Raw genomic sequence first — 20,567 nt, 5'->3', positions numbered from 1 at the left:
CACCTTGTCCACCGCTGAGAAAAAGCTTTACAAACAACGTCCACACATCCATGATGCTTTATTTGTGATGGAGTACATTGTAGGCTAAAATGACCTCCCCAAAAATAACCTACGGTCTTGTTTTTGTTTTTTAGATTGCAAGAATTCAGTTGCTATAGAGCCAACTCTGTCTAATAAACTCAACAATTGGTACCCTAACCTAGATGAGGTGAGTCAGTTTTGATGAAAGTGCTTCATTTTTGTTTCGCTTTTGTTTGTTTTTTGTTTTTAGTGACAGTCCACTCATGTCACACTTGGTTGAAGTTGTGCCCAAAGCTGAATGGAACTGCGCGTCCTCCTCCAGGACTTTCTTCCAGGTGGAAAGGTAGACTCACCTAGCCTTCTTCCTCATCTTGAGTATGTTTCACAGTTTCCGAATCAGAGGCTGAGATAGGTGGCTCATCAGAGACTGGGGGAGGAGGCTCATCAGAGACTGGGGGAGGAGGCTCATCAGAGACTGAGGGAGGAGGCTCATCAGAGACTGAGGGAGGAGGCTCATCAGAGACTGGGAGAGGAGGCTCATCAGAGACTGAGGGAGGAGGCTCATCAGAGACTGGGGGAGGAGGCTCATCAGAGACTGAGGGAGGAGGCTCATCAGAGACTGGGGGAGGAGGCTCATCAGAGACTGGGGGAGGAGGCTCATCAGAGACTGAGGGAGGAGGCTCATCAGAGACTGAGGGAGGAGGCTCATCAGAGACTGGGGGAGGAGGCTCATCAGAGACTGAGGGAGGAGGCTCATCAGAGACTGGGGGAGGAGGCTCATCAGAGACTGGGGGAGGAGGCTCATCAGAGACTGAGGGAGGAGGCTCATCAGAGACTGGGGGAGGAGGCTCAACAGAGACTGGGGGAGGAGGCTCATCAGAGACTGAGGGAGGAGGCTTATCAGAGACTGAGGGAGGAGGCTCATCAGAGACTGAGATAGGTGGTGCATCAGAGACTGTGAGAGCTGGCATGTCAGAGACTGAGAGAGTTGGGGCATCAGAGACTGAGAGAGTTGGCGCGTCAGAGACTGAGAGAGTTGGCGCGTCAGAGACTGAGAGAGTTGGCGCGTCAGAGATTGAGAGAGTTGGCGCATCAGAGACTGAGAGAGTTGGCACGTCAGAGTTTGAGGTCTCAGTCTGCTCAAGGAACGACCTCTGCTCTTCCTCAATGGCGTGTTGGTGGAGCATGGATTCCGTGTTGCTGTGAATGATCTGATGGGCTGCTAGAATGTGCTTCCGCTGTGCGTTCCTCACTGGGCCAAACAACAGGAGAACTTTTTAATTTCCTGCTTGAAGCCATCCCTCAGTGAGTATTTATAAGATAGTAGTTAGGGGGAAAACATGGTAAATTTTCAAAACACACATTTTTCTGCTTTGGGTTAACCATACTCAATAAAAAAAGACTTAAGGTGTATTTTAGAAGGACAGTAAACCAGACCTGTTATCTTTTAAATTTGAAGCGTTCTTCCACAGAAAGCTTGGTTACGCCTGTGGCACTACTGAGAGACAATCGGGTCATCAAGGTTGTAACTTCACCAAAGAGTTAATCCGAAGGCCAAATCTAACTTTACACAGGTTCCCTGGATTGTATAGACTTTGGAGCTGGCTAGTTTTCTTATGTTTTGAATTTTAAAAGCTTTCTTAAGATAATAAAATTCACATAACAAAGAGCCCATTGATGGGTCCTGGTCTTCTGAGCTAAGAGGAAGGGGTCCTGAGTTGTGCTGTTGAAGGGCATGTCTTAGCTCTAGACCACTCCTTTCTCCTCAGACTGCAGCAGATGCACGTCCTTCCTCAGCTACACCCTTCTGTCCTCCTTCTGCCTTTCCATGGCCCAGAAACAACAGATTCCCCTTTGTTGGGTAGAAACATCTGAGACTATGAGCTTAGAAGGCAATCCTAAGTACACAACCTAGGAACGTGTATTAGCAAGCCTTAGGACAGACAGCAGCAAGTGCTGCAATCCTTGGGAAGGACAAGTGGTCATGTTGATAATGATGGTGACGTCAGCAAGCTGCGTTTGTCCTTAATTTGCATTAGAGACTGTTTGGGCCTGTATTTAATTCAACCACAACCGTAAAAGAGGCATTGTTAACAGCCTCATTTTCAGAAGGACAGGCACACAAAGGAATTAGATAATTTATTCTAAACCATACAGCTAGCTAATTAAGGACAGTATGATGTACCATAGACTGGGCATGGTGGCACGTGCCTGCAAGCCCAGCACTTAAGAGGCTAAGGCAGGGAGATTACTAATTCAGGGCCAGCCTGGGCTAGGTAAATATATGAGACCTTAGTTCCAAAAGAACAATAAAAAGTACTATGTATCCTTTACTCCTCAAGTATTGATTACTTTGCATAGCAGAGCACCCCACTTTGCAGTAATATGGTTGAAAAGGCAGGGGCTTTGAGGCCACATTGACCAGGACTTGACCCTGCAAGTCCTTTGTTCCCAATCATTAATTTCCTTTACAGGAAAAAAAAAAAAAAAAAAAAACGAGAACACACTTGTAGCTCTTAAAAGATAGTGTGCGATTTCTCGTGCTTAATGTACTGCCTTGAGCTGGGCATGCCCAGTAAGATAACCGGGCTAGGGAGAAGGCTCAGTAAGGACCACAGGGCCCAAGTGTGGAGCCTTGAACCCACGTCAGGTAGCTGGCTCACAACCACCTGTAACCTCAGCTCTAGAGGATCTGATACCCTCTTCTTGCTTCTGTAGACACACAAAGGGGTGAGGAGGGAGGGAGGGAGGAGGAAGAGGAAGAGGAGGAGGGGGAAGAGAAGGAAGAGGAGGAAGAAGAGGAGGAAGAGAAGAGGAGGAAGAGGAAGAAGAGGAGGGGGGAGGAGGGGGGAGGAGGAAGAGGAAGAGGAGGAAGAGGAGGAGGAAGAGGAGGAAGAGGAGGAGGAGGAAGAGGAGGAGGAAGAGGAAGAGGAGGAGGAAGAGGAAGAGGAAGAGGAGGAGGAAGAGGAAGAGGAGGGGGAGGAGAGGGAGGAGAGGGAGGAGGAGGAGAAGAGGAGGAAGAAGAGGAGGAAGAGGAAGAGGTGGAAGAGGAGGAGGAAGAGGAGGAAGAAGAGGAGGAAGAGGAAGAGGTGGAAGAGGAAGAAGAGGAGGAAGGGGAGGAAGGGGAGGAAGAGGAGGGGGGAGGAGAGGGAGGAGAAGGAGGAGGAGGAGAAGATCAGGGGGGAGGAGGAGGAGGAAGAAGAGGAAGAGGAGGAGGAGGAAGAGGAGGAAGAAGAGAGAGACAGAGAGACAGAGAAGATAAATAAATCTTTATTAAAAAATGAGATAATTTTAAATGGCCTATAAATATATCTTAGTCTTGGGCAATGCATGTGTGTAAAACATACAGCTCTCTTACTTGAAAAGAGAAACAAAGCCAGGTGTTGGGTGCACACTTTTAATCTCAGCTATCAGGAGGCACTGACAGTGGATCTCAGTGAGTTTGAAACCAGCCTAGTCTACATAGAGAGTTCCAGGACAGCGAGAGCTACATGGAGAGCTCCTGTCTTAGAAACAGAGAGAGAGGAGAAGCAAAAATTCCAAGTGTTTATTCTCTGTCTAGATGTAGAAGGAACTGAACACTAAATATTAAAATAAAAATCAGTATTACATGAAAAGGCTGAGGACCCGTGGACCCGCGCACTCGCATGCTGACGTGTCCCTCTGGGTCCCCGACATTCAATATCCCCCTCCAAATCTTTCCCCTTGGGCTCTTGGGAGATTTGAGAACGTCTTTTCTGTCCTTAGCTATTTCATCTTTTAGATTTTGATATGTACATGTTGTAGGTACATGCTCGTAAGTGCAGGTGCCCTCAGAGGCCAGAAGTGTCCAATCCCCCAGAGAGGGAGTTACAGGTACTTGTGAGCCACCCAACCTGGGCGCTGGGAACCAAAATTGGGTCTTCTGCTCCTGCCGTTGGGAGGGAATTTCAAACTGGTAAATATTAAGCTCATGTTTCCACTCCCATCTCTTTCAATTCACTTAGGAAGAAAGATGGCTCTGAAGAAGGCTGACCTAACTTTGGACCAGGAAAAAGAAGAAAGGGCTTGCTGTCTTCTCAAGGATCTTGAAAGCATAGCAGCCCTGTACGCTGTGACGTATGTTACTTGATCTGAGTGTTTAGCCTAAGGTTGTGGACTCTGTGATGCCCCAAGGCCAAAAGCACAACAACTGTTTGTGTGGCAATGAGGTAGAATCCAGGAAAACATAAAACTCGACCTCCTGCTTGCTGACAGTTATGTTCCTGGGAGTCTCAGGGTCATGGCCAGGAAGTGTGTAAATACACTGACTACAATAAAATAAGAGTTTGCAAATGGACACTGTGAACAGGTAAATGTTGAGCGCTAGAGGGCACCTGCTGTAAAATTATACCACCGTGTGTGGGAAAAATATCAGCGTTCTTTGATCTGATGGACTAGAGTCCACTAGCCCTTTGTCCCTAATGAAGCAAATCTTATACTTTTCTGCTTCAATTTCTCCAGAAGTTTCTTTCTACGAGCTAAAGGCTTGTGAGTCACTGCCTGTCCTCCTGTCCTGATGACATCCCTCCCTGGGATCAAACCTGGCTGGGACAGTTTGAAGGTTACGTAAGAATCTTTTTCTTTTGTAATTTTAATTTAATTTTTTTCTTTTTTTCTTTTTTTCCGGGGCTGGGGACCGAACCCAGGACCTTGCGCTTCCTAGGTAAGCGCTCTACCACTGAACCAAATCCCCAACCCCTAATTTTAATTTTATTATCTTAATTGTGCGTATGTAGTGGTTGGGAAGCCAGGTGTCTACATGAATGCGAGTGCCCACAGAGGTCAGAGGTCAGATTCTTCAGATCCCCCGGGAGCCACCTGATATGGGTGCCAGGAACCGAACTCAGGTCCTCAGGAAGAGCAAACAGCATGTGCCCTTAACCACTGTGTCGATCTCTCTGGCCCCAAATGTTTTTTGCTTCTTAAGACATATCCTTTCCTTTTCTACTGACTAAAAGTACCATTATTTAAAACATGCCATTCTTGACACAGGATAACTTGAAACTGTTGTACTCAGATGCCACCCTACCAGAAGCAACTGTTAGTGACCCAGGAAACAGCAAGATGTCCTTAGACTCTCAGGGTGTCCCTGCTTTTCAGGACCTGCTGTTTCTGGGAACGGTCAGCAGGAGGCTGCCCCTGTGTGGATCAAAGAGCACAGCTTCCTGGGGACTTGAGAACTTCCTCTTAAAGAAGGGTGAAGTTTGGCATTCTGGCGATCTTACTGGGGCTACCCCTGCCTCTGCTGGGGGTGGTGAGACCCCGAGGCCAAGCAGCAAGAAGAGAGCTGAACAAGTTGTGAAGCCAGAACCCAGGGCCTCTTCAGAAATCCCCACCCCTTTGGAGATACAGCCCCGTGACAGGACAGTGAAGGGGGGAGCCCGCAGAGGCTTACCTTTCTCTTTGACAAAGTCTTTTTGTACCTCTGGGATGAGAAAACTGTAAACCAGCTCGGCAACAATCTCCTCTGACTGAAGATTCGTTCGGCTGGCAAACCAGAACAGAAACAAGCAAAGGGGCGGATAAGCGAATGATCTCCTCACTGTTTCCCTGCTTGGGCGGCTGATGGGCACCGAGACCCGTGGCCTACGTGAGCAGCTCGTGAATACCGTGATTGGAAAGAGTACATTCCTGGCGATGTCTGATTTCCTCAAAACTTAGAGTCTGACCCTATCCAGCCTGCTATGAAGCGCATGTTAAAGAATTCAGCAAGTGCTTAGAAGTCTAAAACCTTAGGATTAAGTGCATATAATGTCAAACACATACATCCACTTTGCTCACAGTTCTAGTCACTGTAATGAGGCCTGGGCTGGCAATAACCTGAAGGATGGAGGAAAAATAGGAATTCAATCCCCAACGCTCCTACCAGGAAGGGTATGGGCATGCTGAGTTCCAGCAAAAAAGAGTTATGTTAGGGAGACAAATGGATGTCGAATCATGGCTTTTTTTTTTTTTTTTTTTTTTTTTTGTTCTTTTTTTTCGGAGCTGGGGACCGAACCCAGGGCCTTGTGCTTCCTAGGCAAGCGCTGAATCATGGCTTACAGATGGCTTGTGGGGCCCTAAGTGCCTGAAAGATCATATCTGAATAACAGTAGCTACATCAACATCTAGTTCAGTCTCGCGATGCATACCGGTTCTCCATTTCATAAGCGATATTGTTGATCTCCTGGGCGATCTTCTCAATTTCTTCCCTGGCTTGCTCCTCTGCAGTTCTCTCTTCAGTGGTCAGTATAATGTCTTCCAGGTAGGAGGTCACCGTACTTTGGTGTACTTTAATCACCTGCAAAAATTTAAAAGAAAATAGTACTTGGGAACTTCTCTTGTAAATGAGACAAGAGCTACACAGGCGTTGCTTGATGATCTCACAGTCCGTACGTTTCTTTCCTTAAGTCACTAGTCCCATCTGTTTCTCATCGGCCTGTCTATGCTTTCTAGGCAGCCCAACCCATTTAGCCCATCTGAGAACTACAGATCCTACTCGGATGTTGGTAAAAGGCACCCCTCAAAGATGGTCGCTTCAGATCAATAGCCTGGGTTGGACCCTGATGATTGTCGGTAGTGTGACTTGGCCAAGCTACCTAACTGTATCAGAGGCTACAGAATATGTCCAGACATCCTTTCTGTCTTTTCTATTAAATAACAGACTCTCTGGATTTCAGCCAGGTGAACAGCTACCCAAGGACTATGTTTCCCAGCTTCCACGGGGCCTAGTCAGGTCCACATGACCAAGGTCTGACCAAGAGAATGTGTGCTGAGGTGATCTACTCAACTTCTCAGGAAGGTTCTTATGGGGAAAGATGTGGCTTTCTTTTTCCTTTTCTTTTTCTCTCTTCTTCTGTTTTATTTCATGGACACAAACCCTTTGATGGGAGCAGTCAGCCTAGGTTGCCATGAGAGCCAGAGTTTAGAGGCTGCAGAAGAGGAGCCCAGAAGGATCCCAGGTCACCCCGGGGGTTGCTGAATTATCATGATGGCTCCTAGTTCCTCTCTCGGGGATTTCATGAGATCATGAAATAGAATTCAGAGGGTTTGGGGAGGGCATGCAACCACATACATGTATAGTATGATGAACTGGAAATAAATCTGTATCCGTACAGTTGCTCCTAGTGCCTGAAAAGGCCACCAGGTCCTTCCTACCATAGCCCATTTCCACTTTCATGATGGTCCTTCCTTAGCTTTAGACTTTTGCTTCTTTAATCTCAGGCAAAACCAATTAGCTTCTCTCTCTCTCTCTCTCTCTCTCTCTCTCTCTCTCTCTCTCTCTCTCACACACACACACACACACACACACACACACACACACGAAGTATCATGAGCATAAACTATTAACCTTTGTATATATGTGTTTTACATGTATGTCTCAACAAATTGTGAGTCTTGTAGAGGCAAAACCATTTTTATGTCTAAATATTTCTTTAAATTTGAGGTAAGACCTGTTTCTTAGAGGACCCATCAATGCGCTGATACTTATTCTTTAATGTGCCTTCAACCACAATATCAACCTTGAGCCCCTTGCCTTCCTGATGTTAGCATCTCAATGGCAGTTCAATGCATTATCAACTAAGACACGTGTTGAGTGTTGAATATGTGCAGGGCGTATGCTGCTGTTGCTGCAGAAAGCACAACGTGATATGCAGCATGCTTGCTCTTGTGAAATTCAGCATTTATTCAGAAGAAAGCTGCAAAGACTAGAACACTAGATAGCTGATCATATAATAGAGATGAGGCAGGGTTAATATGATCGATATATATATGCCAATATGATATATAATAAATATTAATATATATATTAATGACATATGTCATTGCACATAAATGGTCCTTAAGTCAGGCCCAAAAACTTTCTCAACTCTTTTGTGTCCTTCCTAGATGCCACTGAAATGTCTGTGTTTCCCACTCGGCTATCCCAAACTAGGTTACAGTTACAAACTAGGTTACATAGTCAAGTATTCTTGACTATGCTCCTGTCCCTGAACTCATCGTTCTCTTCACTTTCCTTCCTCAAAAAAGAGTAGCCACAGCCTCAGGCTGCATAAGCCACAGGCTAGGGCTAGTCACCGTTCAATTCTCCTCTGGCCTCAACTCCTTAAAGAGGACCTGATTCTTGGCCTCATTTGCTCCCTTCGAGGAATCTTGAATCCTGGAATTACATACCCGGTCTACGTCATTTAAATTGCAGAAGAAGAGAGCCGTGTCCTGTTTTCCCTAGAGTACCCACAGTGCTCCGCACTTCCTACTGTAGAGTGGAAAGCCAAGTGAAAACCAAAACACACAAATCACATTTTATGTCATGAAATGTCTGTATGATTTTGAGAGGAATCGTAGAGTGGGATGTCTGGTCACATCCGGCTCCCTCCGGGGAGCTTACATCCGCCCAGTTGTTCCCACTTGCCTCCATAAATATCTGGTCCTCTTGCTTCAGGCGCCTTTGCTCCACTTGGCGCCGACCGCTCTCTTCTGCCTCTCGCATGCGCCGTTGGCGCTCGGCCAGCATGGCGAAGGCGTGGATCCTCCTCTCCTCCTGCAGCCTCACCAGCTCTTTGGACAGGAAGTCGAACATATCCGCTAGCACTCTTCCTTCCAGGTCACCCAAGTGGTTTTCAATCACTGACAACTGAAAAACAATAAAGACTCTGAGACAGAGGGCCAGTAATTGTCAGATGACACAAAATGACCAAGCAAGGTCATTGTCAGAACAGTCTAAACCAGAAATGGCCCCACCCTGGGGCACTTACTGGACCAGGTAATACAAATAGATCTGAGGAAACAGAGTGTCTAGTCAGTCCCTGATGGATCACAGCCCTCGAGTTACAAAGAGGACCTAGTGAAACTTTTTTTAAGCAGTACAATACAATTTTTAAAAATGTTATGTGGAAGGTCAGATCTGAAGGAACTCAACTCCCTCTCCCTATCCTTACCCACACATCCTTTCCAGCCCTGAAGTTCAATGTCCTTTTTGCTGGCGAACACTAAAAAGGGTGAGGCTGGGGCTTGTCACTACTCTTTCATGTATCAGGAGCGATGCTCAGACCAGAGAGGGTGGACTCTTTCTCTGTCTTCATGGATCTAAATGCTCTCATGTCCTAAACTGCTAACTCAAGATCCATCCACGTCTACTTGTTCATGTCCAGCTTCCTTCCTTTCTAGGAAACGTAGCCAGGGATGCTCCAGCAGTGCTGAGAGGGCGTTACTGCTGCAGCCATTACCCTTCCTTCATCCCAAAATGGATCTGTGCTTCCTCAGCAGTTTTCCACAGAAATGACGGAAGGTAAAAAGGCCAGCATTCCTATGCGTGTGGAACACTCCTCTCCCTCACCCCCCTGGACTGGGCACCTCCATAGGGCTTAAGTTGAACAGTCTTTGGAGGGGTGACAGTATTTCCCAATAACCCTTCCCCTCTTGCTTGGCTGACATGGTTAGCCAGTACATAGTTGGCTTAGCTCTGTGTGCCTCAAAGGGCCAAGGAGAGAATTCTCCCCTCTCCCCTTGGGCCTACTGCTCTCACGGCTTTGCGCTCCCTATCTGGACATCTCCAAGACACCAGAACCATCAGATTCAGACAGTCTAGGTCCATATAATCTTTGCCCTTCATCCGTCTACTTGACTCTCTTACTGTCTCACCTCCAACCTTGCTCCTACTCCCCCACGCCCACTGAACTTCAATGACATCGATGTCATCTAAAATCGACCCCTCCCCCCAGGGTCACTGACCTATGGCATTGCTGTCATATCAAGAAGGTAAAGCTGTTGTCATTCCTAACTTGGCTATCATTTGTGTTCAATTATCACATAGCATGAGAGTTACAGGTGTTATTCAAAGTGGGTCAAACAATGTTGCTGTCCGTACTACAACTTTAACACTGAAGTTCTGCAGAGGGTGGGCGGGGACTTGTTCAGTGTCAAAGGGTAGAGCAGGGGAGCCTAACGTTGTGAGGCAGACGCATATTTAATGGGTGGCTTAGCTATCAAGAGCAATCCATGTGTGACACCAAAATTCCAAAATAAATGCAAGTGCTGGCCCAGTGAGACAGAAATCTCATGCTGCATTTTTTTCATGTTAATTTTTGTTATTTATTTGGTCTTTCAACTAAGCCCAGGCTTGAGAGAGTGCAGCACAGTTCCTAATAAATGTTTAAGAAAACTCGAAAGGGAAAAATCTTCAAGTTGGAAAAGGTATGTTTGGTTTCGGTTTTCGAGACAGGGTTTCTCTAACAGCCCTGGCTGTCCTGGAACTCCCTCTGTGGCTTCGAACTCAGATTATGGGCCTGCTTCTGTCTCCCAAGTGCTGGGATTGATGGCCTGCACCACCACAGCTCAATCTCTTGGGTTGTTTGTTTGTTTGTTTTAAGAGTAAACCAAAGCGTACCGTTTCCACTCAGCTGGGGTCGGCCCCCACTCATATTTTGGGCTACCCAGAATGCTGTACGCCCGGCTGTAGAATAATTTTTTTATACTCCTTTCACCTATTGTCACACCAGTGCTGTAATAACAGTAACTGCCCCTCGAGGGGACGGACGCACAGCAAGTCAGAGAGGCAGCAAGTCAAGACAAAGGGCAGAACCTTGTCCTCGTGCAGGTTCCTCTGCCGCTGTAGAGCCAGGGTCACTTGCTTCTCTGCTTTCTTCACTAGCTTGTCATCCTCCTGCAGGGCGTGGCTGGTGCGCAATTCCATGATCAACTCCAGTCGCTTCTCCTTACCCTCAAACATCTGCACCAAAGCAAATCCAGAGCAGTGAGCTGGGAGGCACGTGTGCGCGAGTTCCAGGCCTACTGCTCACCAGTTCACCTCTCTCCCAGTCTCTCTCTCTCTCTCTCCCCCTCCCCCTCCCCCTCCCTTCTCTCTCTCTCTCTCTCTCTCTCTCTCTCTCTCTCTCTCTCTCTCTCGGTAAGGGTGTATGGGTGTGGGTGTGTGCTTTCAGTGAGCTGCTTCCTCCATCGGGCACAGACAAGGTAGTAACTACTGGGTCGTGTTAAGGAACTGGAGTCCCCATCTAATCACTGTGCCCCTTTAAAAGAATAACCCGAGATGGCACTATGTGAGGTCAGTGTGCTTTTCCAATGAATGAGCCTCCTCAGAGCACACAGTCTGAAGAGCACTGCATGGTTCTCCCTTGGATTACAGAGTTGAGAGGGGAGCACCAAGTGCAGAGCTCAGGTACTCGGCTGCCCTGGACTTGTCACATCCGAGTCTCTCAAGAACGACAGCCCTCGGGAGGGAAAACCACGAGAGAGGGTTTGTGTGTTTTACAGTAAGGTGTGAGCGCTGCAGCAACAGAGATCGCCCTGCCAAAGCTTAAAGTCGGGAGCAGCCCAGGCTGCTGGCTGTTAGGGGAGCATCCCTCAGACTCAGATCACTTCCCTCTAAACTGAGTCCTAGACAGGAAACAGTGGAGGACACTCACAGGGTAATGAGGGCGTACAGCAGGAGTTCGAGCTGAAGCCACGGTGTATTTCTAACACAGATACTGCCCACTCTATGGAACTCAGATAACCGTTTTAAAACACAATAGAAAGCTAGGGACTCCCTCTTGGCTTGTAGTGCCCTAAGTCAAAATACAGAGGGGCAAGCCTGGGGAATAAGTCATCCCATGGAAGAAAAGAAGTTCATGCAGCCGGAGTTACACCTGTGACCCACAGCAGGCGGGTACTTCCTCTTTTCTTGGCCTTGTGTTAGACAAGGATGGCACTGGGGTGGGATGGGAAGGGGGTGGGGGTAATTAATTGTATTGTACAGCGGAACAAGGGATCAACGTACAGGAGGGAATTCACCTAGGCAGCGGGCACAGACAGTTTCCATTGTTTACTGTCAAGGGAGAAATGCTGGCCCGGTGGGCAGACCTACGCACCATGTTCTGCACGACTCTGCCCCGGAGTAACTTCTGCAAGTAGATGATAGCCATTTCTATTTCTCCTTCTTCCTACGAGGACAAAGGGGAGCAGCCTGAGAACAGGCAGCAAACGCTGTTGTTTGAAGGCTGACCTCAAGCATAAGGAGAAGACTTCGACGGGGCTCTGCTCTCCTTGAACAAACACAACGTGTCCTAAAGGTTACCTGCTGCGTCATTAAAATTCATCATTTTATTTTGTGAATAATAAATCATCAGTGAGAGCCTAAAAGGAGGGATGCTGGGAATGCCAGGCTAGCCCTCCACATGGAGCCAGGCTAGCCCTCCACATATACTGCATCCTCCAAGTACAGCTGGTTATGTCCTCTAGTTTTCGGATTTTTGTGTTTGCTTATGAGCAATGGAGAAAGCAGGGAGAGGGGGGAGGGGGCTTTTCACATGAGTTAGCTACACTGGCAAAATCAGAATACAGTGGTTAAGAGTCACCACCTATGAAAATTGACTGAAATAACCGGGTCAGCGTGATGAGAACCAGAGACTTCAACGTGCTCAGCCCTAAACGGGACAACTCTATCACGCTGCTCCTCCAAAGCTTCAGGGGTTGTCGTGGGAGAGGGGACAGAAGGATGGTAGGAGACAGAAGTGGCAGGCGACTATAAGTAAATGGTGTTTTCTGGACATGACGGTACCATTGCTCACAGGAACTCACAGTGGGTGTGTTGACTGCACGTGCAAGACTTGCACAAGATCAGGCCCGCCAACATCCCAGGATGGATGGGGCACGGGCTCACGAAGTCCCACCTCCTGTTGATGAGCTATTAGCAGTTGATGGTGGTATGGGAGGGAAGACCGTTTTCTTCAGGAATGCAACCTCGAGAGGTTACCCGTGCTCCAGTACGTGGCCCATACACAACCCACAAAACTCGGTGGGTTTTAAGAGAGCCAGTGAGTACTATTTAGCTATTAAAAATGAGGGCATCATGGATTTGGCTGGCAAATGAGTTAGAACTAGAAAATATCATCCTGAGTGAGGTAACCCAGACCCAAAAGGACACGCATGACGGGAGCCTCCCATGGCTGTCCTCTGAGAGGCTCTACCAGCAGCTGACTGAGACAGATGCAGATGGAGGCCTCTTAAGGAAGAGTTAGGGGAAGGACTGGAGAAACTAAAGGGGATGGCAACCCCATAGGAAGACCAACAGTGTCAACTGATTGGACCCCTGGGAGCTCCCAGAGACTAAGCCACCAACCAAAGAGCTTACGTGGGCTGGTCTGAGGCTTCAGGCACCTGTGTAGCAGACTGGCTTGTCTGGCCTCAGTGGGAGAGGATGTGTCTAGTCCTGTAGACATTGATGCCCTAGAGAAGGGGAATACCCCCCAGGGGGGCCACCCTCTCTGAGGGGAAGGGGTAGAGGGATGGAGTGAAGAGCTCTGGGAGGGGGGAACCGGGAGGGAGAGCAACATTTAGGATATAAATAAACGAATGAATGAATAAATGAATAGCACATGAAAATGAAAGGAATTCGTGGTGGAGGATAAGGGAGGACTAGGAGCAGAGGGAACGGGAGTCCTGTTTAAAACGTGTTGTCTAAACCGGTGTGTCAAAAAGCAGCAAACCTGGGGGTCTAATCAAGGCCTCTAGATGTGAAGTAAAGCCGCAGCGCAGGGGGGAGCTGACGCCCATGGCAGACAGTGAACAACTGAAGGAGTGAGCAGAGCCTGCAGAGGGAGCCTTGGCTCAGCAGTGAAGCTGTCAGGGTCCCTTCAGAGCCCCGCCCCCCCCACCCCACCCCCCTCAAATAAAACCCTACAGATTCTCTGCTGCTCTCTGCTAAAACCCTACTTTCTACTTGCTGCATCCCTCCTCTGAGAATGCACTGCAGGCATCTGAGTGATCCCGTTGCCCTGGTCTCTCTCCCCAGTGCTGAGATTAGAGGCCTGCCACCATACCCAGTCAGGCCGCCTCCTACTCCCTCTCCCCTCCCTCCATCCCCTCCTCCCTTCCCCCCTTCTCCCTCTCCCCTCCCTCACTCCCTTCCCCCTCTTCTTTTTTTTCCTTTTGACATACATTTCATTCTTTGTATCTTTATTCTTGAGAGGACTGGGTTTAGATTTCACTTGCATGCATTAGAGGTCTGATACGTGCAAATTAAGAGAGAATTGGGTGGAGAGATGGCTCAGTGGTTAAGAGCACTGGCTGCTCTCCCAAAGGACTGCGTTCCCATCCCCAGCACCCACGTTGTAGCTTACAGCTGTCTGCAACTCCAGATCCAGGGGAATCCAATACCCTTGCTTGGTCTCCATAGTCAATGCATGCATGTGGCACACAGACATATGTACAGACAAAATGCCCATACACATAAAATAAAATAGAATTCAAAAGAAATTTAAAAGAGAGGGAGCTGATTTTAAATCACAGCTTGAGACACTAACACTGTGAACTCATATTTGTTTTCTACCCAAACTACCTTAAGCAGGGGCCAACTGAAGTCCTTGTACTTAGTGTTCCAAATAAAAGCCTCAGACTTACATAGGAAGTCATCTCCAAAGAGGGGGTTGGAAGCCGAGGCTGAGGGATGGGATTTTTTTGCAGGAATCGCAGAGGTTTCGGTCCTTCTGGACCTTTATTCTTCTTATCCAACAGTGCCTGAAATAGATACCAACTGACGTCATCTCTTGTTCTCCCAGACTCCTCCAGCGCCAGATCTAGACCGTGTATCTGAGTTTCAGGGTCTCTAAGCCTATATTCAAGGTTAGCCAAGTGGTTCTGGCTGGGGTGTTTGTGTACAGTGTGCGATCGCACTCTTAGGGATACATTAACCATTAAATAAACACAGAATCTATTTTCAAATACATATTAGTTGATGTTATGCTGTGTGTGTGCGTGTGTGCACCCGAGTGTACATGTATGCACTACACGTGTGCAGAAGCCTTCAGCGGTCAGAAGAGGGAGTCGGATCACCTGGAATTGGGAGTTACAGGTGGTTGAGAGCACCATGTAGGTGCTGGGAACTGAACCCTGGTCCTCAGCAAACCAAATCCAGGTCCTTTGCAAGAACACTAAGCTCTCTTAATTGCTGAGCCATCTCTTCAACCCCTACCTGGTTTTTTGTATCAATTTCCATCAAAGAGCTCTGGGATTTTATTTTTAATTTTTAAAGGTTTCTGTACTGTGTGGGCACATGCATGAGCCCAAGCACCTGCTTTCACGCATCACTCACTGATCGCTTTCAATATCAAAAAGAGGAGATTCTCCTGTGCGGAGAGTAGGTAAATAAATGTTTAGTATGTTTTGATATTGCAGGGGAGCTGGAGGACATTAAACGATATTTGTCTCTCAGTGGAGAGGGACTTTTCCTTTTGCCTGGAAGAATGTGAATTATAAAATACCGGTTAACTCATTCCTGGTGACAGAGTACTGTGGCTTTGTATTTTTAAAGGTTTCCCCCTTTTATGTCTCCAAAAGTCCCGTCAAAATTATACGTAAGGTTTATTTCAGCAATTCAATCTTAGCATCGGGAAATACTTTAAATGTAAAAGTACCACGAGCTCTTGTGTTTGTGATTTAAAGCCTATACCTTGGTTAATAATGTCATTAAAAGGGATTTTTACATTATGTTTTTCATAAAAATGTAAGCAAAGGACATTTAGCGAAAAGCACAGCCCTAATGGTTGAAGTTGTTAAACATGTACAAAGTGTAGCAGAAACTTAATATCTCCTAACTGTGGTAGTAACCAAACCTCTGGGTTCATCCGAGAAAGAACTGGCAGGGACTGCTGCCAGCTCTGGGCAGCCAGGGCTGGGGGTGCAGTGAAGACACAGCTGTGGGCAGGCATTAATACGCTAACAGCTGGGGAGCTCAGAGAGCAGAGCTCTGGGCCACACCACAAGAAACCACGCGGAAACTGGAGTGTGTGTGTGTGTACAGCCAAAACAGATATATCATTCCTGTAAGAAAATTTGGCAATATCCGTCAAAACAATAGGATGTTCACATGTTGTGGTGCTGTGGTGAAGTAATTTGTGTCTGGGAACATGATTTGTGTTCAGCCATGTATACCAAACGGTGCAGACAAGAGTCAATGAAACACTGAGTTCACTGCTAAGAATTCATAAACAACCTACATATCTACTAAGGTGGAGGCATACAGCAATCCATCATTGAAGTGTAAAAAACAGTAAGTAAGGTAGTTGTTCTGGCAATATTGATATAGATAGATATGCAAGACATTAAATTAATAAAAGGCAAGAGCAGAACGGTATGTTTTATATATTTATGACTTAGGTGAGGAAGTTTAGGGCTGGGGCTGCAGCTCAATGCTAGCTGTTGGCCTGGACCTTAGCTGCCTGAGTTCAACCCCCAGCACCAAAAAGAAAAAAGCTTTGAAAGATGCCTTATGGGGGCTAGGGAGTGGCTTGGTCCGTGAGGCACGACCCAAACAAGTAAGAGGACCCGAGTCAGATGTCGGAGAATCTACTTAAGAGGCCACATGAAGAAATGTGCACTTGAAATCCTAACCCTGGGGAGGTAGAAGACCCCTGGGGCGTGCTGGCCAGCCACATAAATCAGCAAGCTCCGGGTTCAGGGAAGGACAGTCTCTCAAAACACAAGGCGGTGGGGAGGAAGACATTCAACATCTACCTCTGGCCCACACATGTGCACGCATCACACATGCGCGCGCACACACACACAGACACACAGACACAGACACAGACACACACACACACACACACACACACACTTCATTCTTTTTTTTTTTTAAAAATCCAATGAAACTGGGCATGGTGTCTCAGTCCTGTAATCTCAGTACTTGGGAAGCCAAAACAGGAGGACCATCAATCCCAAGGTGGTCTAAGTTACACGGTGATACTTTGCCTCACTATGTATGCATTTTAAAAAAAAATTGTTAGTTTAGTGTTAGTGTGTGTTTGAGTATGTGTGTAGGGTTGCTGGAGCACACATGTATGTGCAGATAAATGACAACTCTTAGAAGTTGGCTCCCTCTCTCTACCACATGGCTCTTAGAGACTGAACTCAAACAGGTCAGTTCAGGGAGCCAATCCACCTGTCCATCAAAAATGTGTTTTTCGGGGCTGGGGATTTGGCTCAGTGGTAGAGCGCTTGCATAGGAAGCGCAAGGCCCTGGGTTCGGTCCCCAGCTCTGAAAAAAAAAAAAAAGAACCAAAAAAAAAAAAGTGTTTTTCCAGCTAAATGTCTTACCAAGAGCAACCTGAAAGTATTGTATGGCGGTAACTGCTTCAGGGCATTCTGGGAATTTCTCCTCCATGGTTTCTGTGCCATAGCTCATGAAACACCTTTGGAAGATGGTCCTTCACCCTCCCCTCAGACAGTCCTGGATTCTCCAGATAATATATCCTTGGGGAGATGCTAGACTGAAAACCTGGCACTAATGAGTCTCTTCAGCCCAGTACGCCAAACCAGGAGAGTCCATGTAAATGCTTCTCACTCCAAACCCAAGAGGAGAAACAGAAACAAGGACACCAAAACAGAGCACCGCCTACACAGATACCTCAGACATCAAATGTGGTCCAGCTCCCAGCAAGACATTAGGATGCTACCACACGGCCAATTTACCTCAGTTATTTGATACCAAACTTCAGACTGTCAATTTTAGGCTATATTCTAGAAAGCACGCTAAAAAGGCAAAAATAAAAAAAAAGTCTATCTAAATGGTCAAATCAACAAGACCTAAGCATGCACATGTTGGAATCATCAAAGATTGAAAAATATCTCTGATTAATATGATAAAGGAATGGATGGGAGAAAGTAGACAAGCTATGAGAAGCAGTGCAAAGAGATGAAAACATTCAAACAGAACCACAGTGCGTAGTTAGAAACCAAAATGCTGTAACAGAAACAGAAAATGCCTTCAACAGGCTCGGAACCAACTTAACATAGCCAAGGCAAGAGTCAAGTCATTTGAAAATGGTCAATAAAAGCTTCTCAGGGTGAGTGGCAATGAGAAAACAACCAGAAATGGAATAGAAGCCCCAGGAATTGCAGAGAATAGCAAAAGGCATAACACACGGGGAGCTGGAGTACCGGATCATGGCAAAAGAGTGGGAGAGCTGGGCATTCCTCAACAGAAAGCTTGCGTGAAGCTCTGGCTTCAATCCCAGCACCTCATAAAACCAGCACGGTGGTTCACGTCCATGATCCCAGCTCACAGGAGGCAGAGACAGGAAGATCAGCAGTTCAAACTCATCCTCAGCTACATAGTGAGTTGAGGCCAGTCTGGGCTATGCTAACACCCTCTTCTGGCCTCCGTGGACACCTGCAATCATGTGTACACACATACACACACACACACAGGCATGCACACAAAGATACGTTTAAAGAGAAGACTAAAATAATTATCTTTGTGCTTTGAGGAGACAGTTCAAAAGTGATAAAGGTCTAGACTTTAGAATATTTTTCAAATTCAGTAACAAAAGGACAACTGGTTTTTAAAACGGACAAAATATTTAAATAGACGTGTCTTTAAAAACAGACAAGCTACCGACAGGTACTTTCAAAGATTCTTAAACGTCATCAAGCATCCAGGAAGTGCAAGTCAAAACCACATGGGGACACCACCTCACGCATGCCGAAGTGACTAGAAGAGAAAAGGCCATAGGAGACAAAAGGGTGTGCAGAAACTGGAACACACACACTGCCACTGAGAGAAATACTGTAGTAGCTTTGGCAACAACCGGGCAGTTCATCAAAACATAAAACAGTTGCCGTATGGCCTATCGTTCTACTCCAGACACGTCCAGACACATCCAGAGGAACTACAGCCATGCCTCTCCAAGACTAGAACACAGGAGGCCATGGTGCTGAGAGTAGAGACAGCTGAGGTGCTCGTCGGTCTAGGAGGGACTAAGTAGAATGTGGTCTCTCCACACAATGGGATATTATGTAGTCATAAAAAGACCTGGAGCTGTGCTAGAATAGGAGAGGACCTCAGGAACACTATGCTGGATGAATGGAGCTAGCCACAAGATGCTATTTATTGTACGATTCCTGCAGTATAGTTTGTTCAGAACAAACAAATCCATAAAGAAAAAGTAGGGATGAGAGAGAGAGAGAGAGAGAGAGAGAGAGAGAGAGAGAGAGAGAGAGAGAGAGAGAGAAAAACTTAAGAAGTATGGGTATGGGGTGTTTCGGGGTATGGTGAGGGGCGATGGAATTAGACAGTGAGCACAGACACCAGCCTGTGGACATGCTAACAGACTGGACACTTTAAAGGGTAGATTTTATTGTATGTGAACTTTTACCTTCCTGCCCCAACTGAGAGCAAAAGTGGAAGAAGACTGGACACAAAGCTTGGAGCTCACTGCCTGCAGACCATGCTGAAAATGATCAAATTTTTAAGGTGCAAGAAAAACAATAGGGGTCAGAGGTGTACACATCTGTAAAGACAGGGAGAGCAGCAGAGACAGAATAAACAAAGGTAAAATAAAGTCTTTTGTTCTTAATTTTAAAAATATTCGTTCTCATTGTGTGTGTGTGTGTGTGTGTGTGTGTGTGTGTGTGTGTGTCTGTGTGTGCACTTGCATGTGCGGGGCACCCATTCCCTTTGCTATGGTACACTTGTGGAGGTCAGAGGACTACTTTGTGGAATCACTTTTCTCCTGCCTTTCTGAGGATTGAACTCAGGTTGCCAGGATTCATCAGCATCACCTTTATCTACTGAGCTATCTTCTTGGCCTGTTTTGTTTTTTCCCGGGGGGGGGGGAGGTTGTTGTTTCATTTCCTTTTTCTTTTTCATTGATTAAAAAAATTTAAAGCAGGGGGCTGGAGAGATGGCTCAGCGGTTAAGAGCACCGACTGCTCTTCCAGAGGTCCTGAGTTCAATTCCCAGCAACCACATGATGGCTCACAACCATCTGTAATGGGGTTGGGTGTGTTTGAAGACAGCTACAGTGTGCTTATATACATTAAGTAAATAAATAAATCTTTAAAAAAATTTAAAGCAATAAAAATAAAAATGTGCCAAGCATGCTGGCACACACCTGTAATCCCTGAACGCAGGAAGTGGAGACAGGAGGATAAGGAGTTAGTTTATGCTCTTCCTCGAAACAAACAGGGACGGGGCAGGGACAGAGAGTAAAAATGTATTGCGTGTTTACAGCACATATGTTAGGGAGCTGGGTGACAGTAACACCCCAGGGATGAATGAGGACTTGGAGACAATCTGTCACGCACACTGTGTGTTATAGGCTGAAGATAGGCTTGTATTAATTTATAAGTGTAATCACATCCTGGTCTCACTTCCTCCTCTTCCTGCCTCTCCTTGCTCTCTGCATCAACTCTCAGTACCACTGAGGAATTAGAGCAGGGCCTTGATCATGCTGGGTATGATGCGGCTCGATTCTCGTCCCCAACCCCAAAGCCTCACCAACTTCAAAGGTTGGAAACTCTAACCACAGTGCCCTTAAGCTAGAAGCCAGCTAGAAATCGAGTTAAAATTCCTATGTATTCAGAAATTTTATGACGCATTAAAATACAGGTTCAAAGTCACATTGGATACTTTTAGAATCAGATACTTAGAGATTAAGAATGGCAAACATCACATATCGAAACAAGGGAGACAGCAAAGATCAGTGTTTGAAGGAAATGCTTAGTTTAGAACACTTATTAAGGTTGAGTGTTTGAAATTGATAACCTACACA

The 20,567-nt window shown here is 46.6% G+C and overlaps 1 protein-coding gene across 4 annotated transcripts in view; it reads right to left on the bottom strand.

Annotated features, from left to right (window-relative positions):
* Positions 1–39: 39 nt before the first annotated feature.
* Positions 40–20,567, bottom strand: part of Cfap91 (cilia and flagella associated protein 91) — a 43,658-nt gene continuing 23,130 nt past the window's right edge. For 3 of the 4 annotated variants that reach the window (XM_008768768.4, XM_039088903.2, XM_017598164.2), the window contains 7 exons: positions 14,419–14,535; positions 11,889–11,960; positions 10,604–10,750; positions 8,435–8,656; positions 6,174–6,322; positions 5,438–5,529; positions 40–1,273 (listed from right to left, as the gene is read on the bottom strand). In XM_008768768.4, coding sequence (XP_008766990.2) covers positions 375–1,273; positions 5,438–5,529; positions 6,174–6,322; positions 8,435–8,656; positions 10,604–10,750; positions 11,889–11,960; positions 14,419–14,535 — 1,698 coding nt within the window. In that variant the 3' untranslated portion in view covers positions 40–374. The remainder of the gene's footprint in view (positions 1,274–5,437; positions 5,530–6,173; positions 6,323–8,434; positions 8,657–10,603; positions 10,751–11,888; positions 11,961–14,418; positions 14,536–20,567) is intronic. The other variant, XM_039088902.2, reaches the window with a different exon arrangement.

This window comes from Rattus norvegicus, chromosome 11, assembly GCF_036323735.1.
Source record: "Rattus norvegicus strain BN/NHsdMcwi chromosome 11, GRCr8, whole genome shotgun sequence".
Classification (NCBI taxonomy): Eukaryota; Metazoa; Chordata; class Mammalia; order Rodentia; family Muridae; genus Rattus; species Rattus norvegicus.
This window is presented reverse-complemented; position numbering and strand designations above follow the sequence as displayed.